This window comes from Chelonoidis abingdonii, chromosome 5 (assembly GCF_003597395.2).
Source record: "Chelonoidis abingdonii isolate Lonesome George chromosome 5, CheloAbing_2.0, whole genome shotgun sequence".
NCBI classification, from domain to species: domain Eukaryota; kingdom Metazoa; phylum Chordata; order Testudines; family Testudinidae; genus Chelonoidis; species Chelonoidis abingdonii.
The window spans coordinates 139,601,769-139,613,882 of record NC_133773.1 but is presented as its reverse complement, the minus strand read 5'-3'; the positions used below and the strand labels follow the sequence as shown (position 1 = coordinate 139,613,882).

Sequence of the window (12,114 nt, the reverse complement as noted above, 5' to 3'; positions counted from 1 at the left end):
TCTTTTAACTGGTTCTTTTTCCTACCCCCCAACAGGATGCAATTAATAGAGTACAAGACCTGATGGCAGATGGCACTCTAACAGGTGACAGTGGAAACGTTATGGGTTTCTGTTGAGTTGTTTAGTGTGCTAATAGATGATACTGAAAATGCATAGGACCCCTAAGCCAGGTAGTAAGAAAATGCTTTCTATTTAATTGATCCTGTAATCACCAAGGACTCCTACTTGGCTTGATCAATAACGATGTTAATTACCCTAATTTCGGCTTTGAAACTTGGTGGACTGCCATCCTGGAGAGGCGCTCTGGCATTTTTGTACCTGATTGTGGTTGTGGTATAGAATTAAAATAATACACCTTCACCCCCAGACAGAGTCTCCACATCAAGGCCTGTGTATCATTTCAGTTCTGCTGAAGCACTTGAGCTGCCTTCAGGCATTGCTGGACTGCGCAGGTGTGAATTTCATTCTCGCTGAGAGCGCAATTATTTTTGCAAAGAGAAAAGTCTCAGCTGAATCATGTGGGGGTTTTGGGGTAATTTGCAAACCTGTTTTTAAAAAACATACACCTAGAGCCCAGAAAAGGGACTGTCACAGGGCACTGGCCTTTGGGATGCATCCAGGCTATCCCAGTGCACTTGTTACAGTTCTGGGGGCCTTTAAAACTGGGAGTGGTAGTTGTGGATCACATGCCTGCCCTTAGTCATGTGCCCTACAGGAAATTGCATATATCGCTTCCTGCCTCTTGGGCAGGAGAAGCAGGCAGGAGAGACGGGGTCAGGGAAGGAAGTGGGCGGTGGCTCTCCACACCTGTCAGTAGGAGGTTAAGAGGGAAACAGCAGCAGAGAGCAGGAGCTGGTTTGGGAAAAGCCTCTCCAGGGGTCTGGGAAGCAGCAGAGACAAGGACTAGACACGACTGTTAGGGTTGCTTTAAATCCTATTTCTGAATTAATAAGGAAAAACCCGAAGCGCCAAATAACCAAAACAAAACAAAAAAAACCCTTGAACTGTGCAGCTGTTTAGATTAGGATTTCCCTTTCCTCCGCTGGTGGAGTAGCCTACAAACTCGACTGAGACACCGCCAGCCTGAAATCTAATCCCTTTGTAAAAATTAAGTTCAAATAGTTTCTACTTCTACGAGTGTCCATTAGAACTTGTATCCCTATTTTTAAGTTGGTGTCCCCTGAATAGATACAATTATGGTAATAGCAAGTGTCGTTCATTCCTGTCATCATTTAACAGCTAGAAAAAGGTATTGTCTGCATTCAAGGGAGCTAAATTATCTGAAGGACTTGAAGAGCGTTTGCTCCAGGGGGCTAGAGAACACATGGGTTAGAGCACTTGCCTTTTAATGTTCGTGACTTGGGCTACAGTTGTTAATGTGTTACTGTCTTATTGCAATAAATACTAGCAGTACACTCCTTTGGTTTATTATTTATGGTATGTGGTGTTCTGCTGCCTCTCAGCCCAACCGAGACTATTCTCCTGTGAGCCGCCCTGGTCATGGGCCAGGATTCCGATGTGCTAGGTGCGTTACAAACAGAACAAAATGACGATCCCTGCCGCAAAGAGTTACAATCGAAGTATAAAACAAGCAACAACAGGTGGATACTGCCAGATAAGGGGTGCAAGGAAAAAAGGAGACATTATGGATCAGATTGACAGGCTGTGGTCTTGGCACACCAGCAGCCTAAATGTTAAGTTCTTTGTAGGAATTGCAGCAAAGGAATTCTGCCACCTAAGAAACACTCCCTGCCCCCAAACTCCAGCAATCAAAATAGACGAGACAGACCAAGTAGGCGAAGGCACAGAAGTGTGTTTCCCAAGGTCACCAGCAGGCCAATGGCAGAGTTAGAAGTAGAAGAACCCAAGTCTCTTTGTTCCTAGACCAGTGCCCCTGTCTGCTGGACCACAATGCCCTGCTAAATCTGGAATTTAGTTTGTGCACTGTAAATGTAGTCCCTGAATTAACCAAAGGTGTGGGGTCGTTAATGTCTATTGGGGAAACGTAGTTAGCTTTGAAGTATTGACTCCAAGTCACGTTTTGTCTTCTAGGTGTGATTGATGACCGAGGAAAGTTCATCTATATCACTCCAGAGGAGATGACCGCCGTGGCTCAGTTTATCAAACAGAGAGGGCGAGTCTCCATTGCAGAACTGGCCCAAGCAAGCAATTCTCTCATCAACCTCCAACCTGAGAGCAGAGCTGTCACTCAGAGCACGGCGTGATAATGCATTTCACAGTGTGGGAAGATACTGCAGTAGAGTAAATTAATAACATGCAAGTCATTAAAAAAAATCCCTGTCTATTCATAACCGTGAAAAAAAGATGTAGTGATTACTTTTAAACATGAACTGCAAGACATTATCCAATGTTTTGCTTCTCAGTTGATTAGAGTAGGTAATCAGAATAAAATGGAGCCACATCTTCCTTTTTTTCCCCCAGAGGACACTAAAAAAGAATTCAGGGCTAAACTACACACTCTGGTGCATCTGTGGCTCTGTGATTTCAGTGACTGCCCTGTGGACACTTTAGAGGCTGGAATTTAGCCCCAAGTGTACATAAAAGCACAGACAGACTTTTCAGTTTACTCTGAAAACTCAGAGCCCTGTGTGGCTGTGAGCTGGACGAGCTTGCTGCGTAATTGTATGCTCCCTATCAATGAGACCATTTTGCTTCCAAATCCCGCGTCCATGTCACATACAGTTGCTTTTGAAACTGCGGTTGGCATTACCCAGGCTAGCTATCCAGCTGTACCGTGTTATAAGCCTAGTTTTAAGGTTTTCTTCTGGGGGTGGTGGATACAGGCTGAAATAATAGATCTATGCAGATGACATTTTCAGATTTTACTGTATTATCTAGAATTGATGTAGAAGATAAAAAGAAAACTATATTAGAAGTTTCCCTCTGTTCTGGTTGTAATGATGACTCTTAATATAGCACTTCACAGGTTCAAAGAACTTCAAACGTTCTCTTGCTTAAAAGCCCTTGCCAAAGAAATTTCTCTGTTTGTTTTCTTGTTTATATAATGCCCAAAGTGTGGCAGGCAGCCAGAGTGCACTCTTGTTGTGTCTGCAACCAGAAAGAGACACACATGCAGAGCCAAATGAACATCTCCAGCTTATTGTACAGATCAGTCCTAATTATGGTCAACCTTGTGTACCCTGTTATATCTTGACCTGCCTTCCATGCAGATGCAAATGCCAAGTCAGTGGGACTGCACATTCCAGACGTGTATCTACTGAAAGGTTTGGTCGTTCTGGATTGTTTTAAAAAAAAAACACAAGGGGGGAGACTAACTTCCAGGACTTTCGAAGTGCAATTGTTGCACCCAAGAGAATATTTCTAAGAGACAGTTGCATCTGTTGTAGCTTTAAATGGTTTTATTAGGAGTTGGGGAGATTTATTGCCTATATGAGAATAATTTGCTATATAGTCAGGTGCTTTGCTAATTATCTTTCTTCTGCTATAAACACATTGTACTTGTGAATCTGGCGTACAATAATTAGGCCCTGGGTTTTGTCCTTGCAAAACTTCTTTTTAGGTCAAGGTAGAACTGAGCTGAATGGAAATCTTGCTGTTCTGATTTGCTGTAAATGCAATAATGTAGCAATAACAGCATGCAAATGAAATGTTTCTGTTAACAACGCCATTCCTGCCAAACCTACCAGCTGTGGAAGGCAGCGTTCAGCTGTAATGCTGCCTCGTGTACCTGATACGAATGCTGACGCGTTTCACCACCGCCCAGAGGCAGACAGTCACCAGCAGATACATTGGATGATTTAAGGCTTTTCAAAGTGTCCGAGTTATTCAGAGTTGGGTTGGGGTTTATGCTGCCGCTATCTCTTTTGTTTTGTCCTGTCCTGATATGGACTGTTTTCCTAGTAAAATAAATACAGTGGGGAGAATTGCAGAATTTTGAGCATGTGTGTGTTTCTTTTAAACAGTTTGTGAGTTCATTTTAAAGTTGAGAGTGTGAGTAACAGAAATCAGGTCAGATTTTAATACAGCAAAGTAACTCCGTTGAATCCAGTAGTTACTCAAAATGTACGTGCAGTTACCCAAGATGTAACAAATCAAAATCACGTCCATATTTCAGTGCAAGCTTCCTTCTGCAGCTCTGCCTGCGTAACATGTCTAATGGAAAGAGGCCTATCTTTCTTGTCGGGAATGTCTTCCAGTCAGAGTGGTTTTGTGAGGTGCACCATCTTCAAAGCCTTCACAAATATTACCTAATTAGTCTCTTAGATCCCTCATATGTTTGGTATTGTAGTTTCCTTGCACATATTTACCCAGAGTGAAATGCTCTAATGGAGTGTTTGGGGGCTGAGGAAGCCGTGGCAGTTGTAGCATAGCACAGCAGCAAACATCTATGATCATGTCTATTCAAATGCTAAAATTTCTTCCAAGAAGAGCAGATCTAAGCAGGGCTTTGGAGCTGTGCTCCGGCTCCGCTCCAGCTTTGGGCAAAAACCTGCAGTTCCACTGCTCCGTGCTCCAGCTCCAAGCCCTGGATCTAAGAGCCGAGAGGTTTATTTGTTTAGGATTAAATGCATTCCACCACAGTGTGTCCTGACAAGGTTCTGTGTACCAGCTAACCCTCTCTTTAACCTCTTACTGTGGGGCTTGGTGCCTGAGCTTGCTGCGTGAACTTTGCTCTTCACTGCTGAACAAGCGTGTAGTTGGTCTGAGTACTGTGTACTCGGCTGTGATGCATGCCACAGGGCCAGGTGCTTCGAACTCCTCTGAAAAGCCATTTTTTCAGAGCCACTAAAATTCATTGCTCTGACTTTTTTCCACTACATCCTTGCTAGTAGTATGGCACGTGCATGACCAGTGGACATCCTTGTCTGCATTCAGTGGCACAGAGCATAAACAAGTTTGGCCCTGAAGTAATGAAGGAATTTGAAAGTCTATCTATTATAAATTATACATATTTGATCTAACACCATCCCGTTAGATCAAAGGCTGAGCAAGGCTGTAGATTGCCTTTACAAATGGGTTTAGTTGTGGATTGCAGCACAGTCAGCTTTGTCAGCTGAAAGAGGTGTGTTGATGACCTACTGACCTAGTTTGCAGGGCTGCTAACCTTCACCAAGACCTACGGGTGAGTCTGTGCAGTCTCCCAACCGAGGCTGTGCCTGGAGTCCAAGTTCTGTCCTGTGCTCCACAAACTACTTACAGAAGGAGAGCAAAATAACAAAAATGGAGATAGGCACCCTTCTGAGTTCTGTACCCAGAACACCCCACCCCAGAGAGATGTAGGAGGAATGGGGGTCTTGGAGTTGAGGTGCTGGACTATGACTCAGGAGGCCTGGGTTTGTTTCCTAGCTCCCAGACTTTGAGTGCCTTTTTAATCTGTGTCCTCATTATCCATAGGCTATTTTGGCTCTTCAGGGGCTTGTTTAGAGATTGGGACGCAATCCTGGCTGGTTTGGTACTAAGGAATCTAGAGGAAAATCCCATTCATAATTTCCCTTCTCCAGGGAGAAGGGGAGCCCCTCTGTCAGGGATTCTGACAGCTATATCCAGAGGAGACAAAGGAAGGGGTGTCTGGAGATGGTGCCAGCCTGCGGTTCCTGAGGGGCTGTGAGGGGTGCCCAGGAACCCTGCTACAGCTGCACTCCCATTACCCTCCTTTTAAATAAAACCCTGATGGAAATTCACAAGGAAGCAGCTTTGTTGCCATGGAGTTGAGGCTGAAGGCTGCCAGCAGTGGCCTGCGTGCCTTATGCCCTTTAAACTCTTGTGTACAAAATTAGCAACCCTGGAAATCCAGGCAGCAAGTCTCCGTGCCCAGGTCAACAGACTTCAGCTCACACTGCATGGCTAAAAATAGCAGTAGGGATGTTCCTGCTTGATCTGACCCCAGACCCCGATCCCCACCGGCTTTCAGAGCCCAGGCTCCAGCCCGAGCGGGAACATCTACAGTGCCACTGTTAGCCCATAGCTAGGGTTAGCACTTGGCCATATTTGACCAGCCTGGCTGAGGTTTTTTTTTTGTTTGTTTGTTTGTTAATGGATTTGCCAGAAAAATAATTTAATCTGCCAGGTTTGGGGGCTATCGAATGTTAAAAAGTTTGTGTCCAGCTAAAGAAGCTGCAATGTTCCTACTTCCGCAGTGTCAGCAAGAACCAATCAAAACTAGTGAAAATACAGCAGTCGTCTCCCCACCAACACACTGTCTGTGTGAGCGAGAGAGTTTGAGCTGCTATAAGTGGCTGTTGAAGGGGGCTGTTATAGTTACCTTTGGGTTGAGGCTGTGATGGGGGTTGCGGGAGGTGGTGTTTTTTTGCATTTCAAAGGTGCTAACCCTACGCATAGCCGGAATCAGTTGACCCAGGCTCTGAAGCTGTAAATATGCCCAATGGCCTGTAATGGGATGTTAGATGGGGTGGGATCTGAGTTCCTACAGAGAATTATTTCCTGGGTGTCTGGCTGTCACCACGTGCTCAGGGTTTAGCTGATTTCCATATTTGGGGTCGGGAAGGAATTTTCCTCCAGGGCAGATTGGCAGAGGACCTGGGGGCGTTTCGCCGCCTTCTGCAGCGTGGGGCACGGGACACTTGCTGGAGGATTCTCTGCACTTGAAGTCTTTAAACCACAATTTGAGGACTTCAATGACTCAGACACAGGTTTGTTACAGGAGTGGGTGGGTGAGATTCTGTGGCCTGCGTTGTACAGGAGGTCAGACTAGACAATCATAATAGTCCCTTCTGACCTTAAAGTCTATGAAACACTCTTCTGGGGGTGGTATTTGGTACTGTGTAGACATACCCCAGGATGCCTGGCCAGCTGGCTGTGCGTGTAGCTAGCCCATGCGCCGAGCCCTGTTACCCTCATCTGCCCTTTTGGTTTGTGATGCCCACATGTGGCATCTCAAGTCAAGACGGTAAGCTCCTGTGTCTGTACAGACCTAGCACATGGTGGCCTGCTGTGTAGGGTGACCAGATGTCCCAATTTTATAGGGACAGTCCCAATATTTGGGGCTTTTTTTCAATATGGGCTTCTATTGCCCCTCACCCCGTCCTGATTTTTCACACTTGCTGTCTGATCACCCTACTGCTGTGGGATAATTAATAAGGAGCGGGCAGGGGCCAGGCCCACGGGACTAGCTGGTAACGGTTGCTATAAGGACTGGGGAAGGGGGCTGCCTGTGATTGGTGTTAGCAGGCCCAGAGGGCAGGGCGAGGGGCGGTGCTAAAGCCACGGCAGCCTCTGCCATTGGTGGGCGGAAGGGGCGGGGCCTGCTGCAGAAGGGACTGACGCAGACGGTTGGGGGCAGAATGTAGCCAGCCTTGCTTTGTAAACCAGCCGGGGACCAGCTCCCCTTGGCGGTGGGTGGCGATGGAGGGGGGTTCGTCGGCCGCCAGCGACAACTCGGGACTGTTGTCCCTCATCACCACAGGCCACCTGCCAGCCCGTTCTGTCCACGAGCAGATGTGGCAACTGTCAATGGCCACGCAGCAGAGCCTGGCCGCAGCCACGTGCCAGTGCCTGGGCGTGGCAGCCCTGTGCATTGCCCTCTCCAACCTGGCCTGGATCACGCTGGAGACCAACGTGCCCCTTCATCTGCTGAAAAGGTCAGAGTACTGGGCCGTTATCTACCTCTTCGGGGTGCCCACCTGCCTGCAGTCCCAGCTGTGGCTGAACAAAACGCAGACCACAGGTGAGACAGCCCTAGGGAGACGGGATCCAGGGTGCACAGGACCCACCTTCAAGTGGGAAGAGGGATAGGCGGGGGTTGAAGGGTAAGAGGTAGGCAACCCTGGGGAGAAGGAAAAAAGAGAGGCCTGGTGGTTGGGATGGGGCACAGGTCAGGGGAGGGGTCTGGCAGAGAGGATTATATGCGGGCGGGGAGGAGGGACATCCTCTTTGGTGATCCCAGGAATAGGCTGGATTTCACAGTTGGGAGGGGGAGGGGCAGTGAAGGAGCCTGGCTGTCTCAAGTGAGTTGTTCGGGAGTGCAGAGGGGGAACCATATTCTTGGCGGTGGGGAGGAGGGAAGGGTGGTCTGGGCAGGGGTTAACCTGGCTCTCTTGGGTGAGTTTGTTCAGAGATGGTCTCTGTCCTTTCAGCTGGTCCTTTCCTGGAGTTTCCAGAAGGTGCAGGTGCTTAACCTCTTTTGAGATGGCTGCCCTTTTATGGGGTAGAGTATTTGCCAGGCTGGATCCATTTCATGGGGTGCCCAATGCATCAGAAGAATAAGTAACAGCCAATATGGATTTGCCAAGAACAAATCATGCCAAACCAATCTCATTTCTTTCTTTGAGCGGGAACCTGGCCTGCAGGGGAGAGGGAAATCAATAGAGATGATGCATCTGGACTGTAATAAGGCTTTTGATATAGCCCAACATTTTCATAAGAAAAGTAGGGAAATATGGTCAAGATAAAATTACTATAAGTTGAGTGCGCAACTGGTTAAAAGACCATATTCAGAATATGAATGGTTTTCCATGAAACTGGGAGGGCATATCACATAGGGGTCCTACGGGGGCCTGCCCAGCGTCCAGTACTAGTCAATATTTTCACAAACAACTTGATGATGGAGTGGAAAATACGTTTATAAAAACTGCAGATGACCCCACACTGTCAAGCAGTTTGGAGGACAGGATTAGAATTCAGAATGATCTTGACAAATTAGATAATTGGTCTGAAATCAGCGAGATGAAATTCAGTAAAAACAAGTGCAAAATACTACACATAGGAAGGAAAAAGCAAATGCACAAATACACAGTGGGGAATAACTATCTTTGAAGCAGTATTGCAGAAAAGTATCTGAGTGGTTACAGTGGATCACAAATTGAATATGAGCCAACAGTATAATGCTGTTGTGAAGAAGCCAAATGTCATTCTAGGATATATTAACAGGACTGTGTATGTAAGACAAGGGAGGTAATTGTTCTGCTCTTTCCTGCACTGGAGAGGCCTCAGCTGGAAGACTGAACAAATTGGTGAGATTTCAGAGGAGAACAACAAAAATAAGAGGCTTAGAAACCTGTGAGGAAGAGTTGAAAGAATTAGGCATGTTTGGTTTAGTGTACAGAGAAGGAGCTCCAGAAGATGAAGACAGTCTGCAAATGTGTGAAAGACTGTTAAAAATAAGAGGACAGTGATCAAATCTTCTCTATGTCCTCTGAGGGTAGGGCAATAAGCAATTGACTTAGTTTGCAGAAAGGGATATTTAGATTAGATATTAGGAAAAACTTTCAACTATTAGGATCAGTAAGCACTGGAACAGGCTGCTGCTGACTGTGGATCTGAAATCCTGGTGATTGGAGGTTTTTAAGAACAGGTTAGGCAAACACTTGTCAGGGATGGTCTAGATACATTTAATCTTGTCTCAGCAGGATTAAATACTCAATTGTTCCATTCTGATAAGGCCTCAAATGGCCATTACCTTTGAAAACTCATGGCAATTGGGGGAGGTCCTAGACAAATGGGAAAAGACAAATATAGTGCCCATCTTTAAAAAAGGGAAAAAGAATCTGGGAAACTACAGACCAGTCAGCGTCACCTGTGGCCCTGGAAAAATCATGGATCAGGTTCTCAAGGAATCCATTTTGAAGCACTTGGAGGAGTGCAAGGTGTTGAGGAATGGTCAACATGGATTCACCAAGGGTAAGTCATGCCTGACCAACCTGATTGCCTTCTATGATGAGATAACTGGCTCTGTGGATAGCAGTGGACGTGATATACCTTGATTTTGGCAAAGCTTTTTGCAGTACTGACAGACCCCAGTCATCATCAGGAGAGATCAAACCTGGGACCTCTGGAGCTTAGTGCATAAGCCCCAAGCCATTTAGCTATTAGTTAAGGCTGTAGAGCAGACTCACTAATCGCTCTCTCTGTAGTCTCAGTGCCACTAGATGGAACAGAACACCACATCCAGGAGGTGTTTGGGTTACATTTTGATATGGTCTCCCACCGTATTCTTGCCAGCAAGTTAAAGAAGTATGGATTGGATGAATGGGCTGTAAGGTCGCTAGGAAGATTGATGGGCTCAACAGGTAGTGATCAACGGCTCGATGTCTAGTTGGCAACAGGTATCAAGCGGAGTGCTCCAGAGGTCGGTCCTGGGGCCAGTTTTGTTCAACATCTTCATTAATGATCTGGATGATGGGAGAGAGGTAAATATGCTGGAGAGTAGGGATAGGGTCCAGAGTGACCTAGACAAATTGGAGGATTGAGCCAAAAGAAATCTGATGAGGTTCAACAAGGACAAATGCAGAGTCCTGCACTTAGGAAGGAAGAATCCCATGCACTGCTACAGGCTGGGGACCGACTGGCTAAGCAGCAGTTCTGCAGAAAAGAACCTGGGGATTACAGTGGATGAGAAGCTGGATATGAGTGAGCAGTGTGCCTGTGTTGTCAAGAAGGCATATTGGGCTGCGTTTGTAGGAGCATTGCCAGCAGATTGAGGGAAATGTTTATTCCCCTCTATTCGGCACTGGTGAGACCAGAGGCCATCTGGAGTATTGCATCCAGTTTTGGGCCCCCCACTACAGACAGGGTGTGCACAGAGTCCAGCAAAGACCAACTAAAATGATTAGGGGGCTGGGGAACATGACTTATGAGGAGAGGGAACTGGGTTTATTTAGTCTGCAGAAGAGAAGAGTGAGGGGGGGATTTGATAGCAGCCTTCAACTACCTGAAAAGGGATTCCAAAGAGGATGGATCTAGGCTGCTTTCAGTGGTGGCAGATGACAGAACAAGGAGCAATGATCTCAAGTTGCAGTGGGGGAGGTCTTGGTTGGATATTGGGAAACACTATTTCACTAGGAGGGTAGTGAATCACTGGAATGGTTTACCTAGGGAGCTTGGTGGAATCTGCATCCTTAGAGGTTTTTAAGGTCAGGCTTGACAAAGCCCTGGCTGGGATGATTTAGTTGGGGTTGGTCCTGTTTTGAGCAGGGGGTTGGACTAGATGACCTCCTAAGGTCCCTTCCAACCCTGATATTCTATGATTCTATGAATGGAGTACAGTTCTGCGCGCCGCATTTCAGGAAAGATGTGGAAAAACTGGAGAGAGTCCCGAGGAAAACAGCAAAAATGATTAAAGGTCTAGAAAACATGACCTCTGAGGAAAGATTGAAAAAAAAATGGGTTTGTTTGTTCTGGAGAAGAGAAGGCTGAGAGGAGACATACCAGTTTTCCAGTGCATTAAGGAGCAAGGTATTAGAAGGAGGAAGGTGAAAAAATATTATTTGTAGCTATGACAAGAAGCAATGGGCTTATATTGCAGCAAGGGAGGTTTAGGTTCGACATTAGGGAAAACTTCCTAACTGTCAGGGTGGTTAAGCACTGGAATAAATTACCTCGGGAGGTTGTGGAATCTCAGTTATTAGAGGATTTTAAGAACAGGTTAGACAAACATGTCAGGGTTGGTCTGATAATTATTATGTAGTCCTGCCTTGAGTGCAGAGGACTGTACTGGATGACCTTCCGAGGTCCCTTCCAGCTCTGCATTTCAATTATTTCTGTGATTATGCACCTGTCTAGTGGTGTGGTACTGTGCTTCTGTGACTGCCTGTGGAGGTGAACTCTGCACACAATATGGGCAGAAATATTTCCTTGTGTTTTTTTTTCCCCTAATATACTTACCATGAATCTACAAGTTCTCGTGTTGTGGGACACTGTCAAAAAGAGAGAACCGATCAGTTATCTCACTGTGCTCTTCAGTCTTTAACTTCTGGTCTTCCATCAAGTCGTCTGAAACACCTCTCTTCTCCAGGCTAAATCATTCTAGTTTTCTGATCTATTTGGTGGCACTAGCAGCAGTGAATTTGATTAATGCTGCTACCTGTGAGTTGCTTTATTTTAGTGGATTTTTAACTTATAAATAGGACTTGGATGCTACAAGTTGCTGCTAATAATAAGCACTCTGCAAGCTAATAAGGCCTATACATAAATGACTTGTCTTATGTAAGTCTCAATCATCACTCTCACTCTCACAGATCTTGGGAGACAGACCTCTCCTCGCTTACAGACAAACCCCCAACCTGAAGCAAATACTCACCAGCAACCACACATCACAGAACAAAAACACTAACCCAGGAACCTATCCTTGTAACAAAGCCCGATGCCAACTCTGTCCACATATCTATTCAAGTGACA

At 46.0% G+C, this 12,114-nt stretch overlaps 1 protein-coding gene and 1 pseudogene across 1 annotated transcript in view; both read left to right on the top strand.

Annotated features, from left to right (window-relative positions):
* Positions 1-3,913, top strand: part of DDRGK1 (DDRGK domain containing 1) — a 52,035-nt gene extending 48,122 nt beyond the window's left edge. The window contains exons 8-9 of the mRNA XM_032803054.2: positions 36-84; positions 2,053-3,913. Of these exons, the coding sequence (XP_032658945.1) occupies positions 36-84; positions 2,053-2,225 (222 nt within the window). The 3' untranslated portion in view covers positions 2,226-3,913. The remainder of the gene's footprint in view (positions 1-35; positions 85-2,052) is intronic.
* A 2,945-nt stretch (positions 3,914-6,858) lies between these two features.
* Positions 6,859-12,114, top strand: part of LOC116838061 (uncharacterized) — a 125,863-nt pseudogene continuing 120,607 nt past the window's right edge.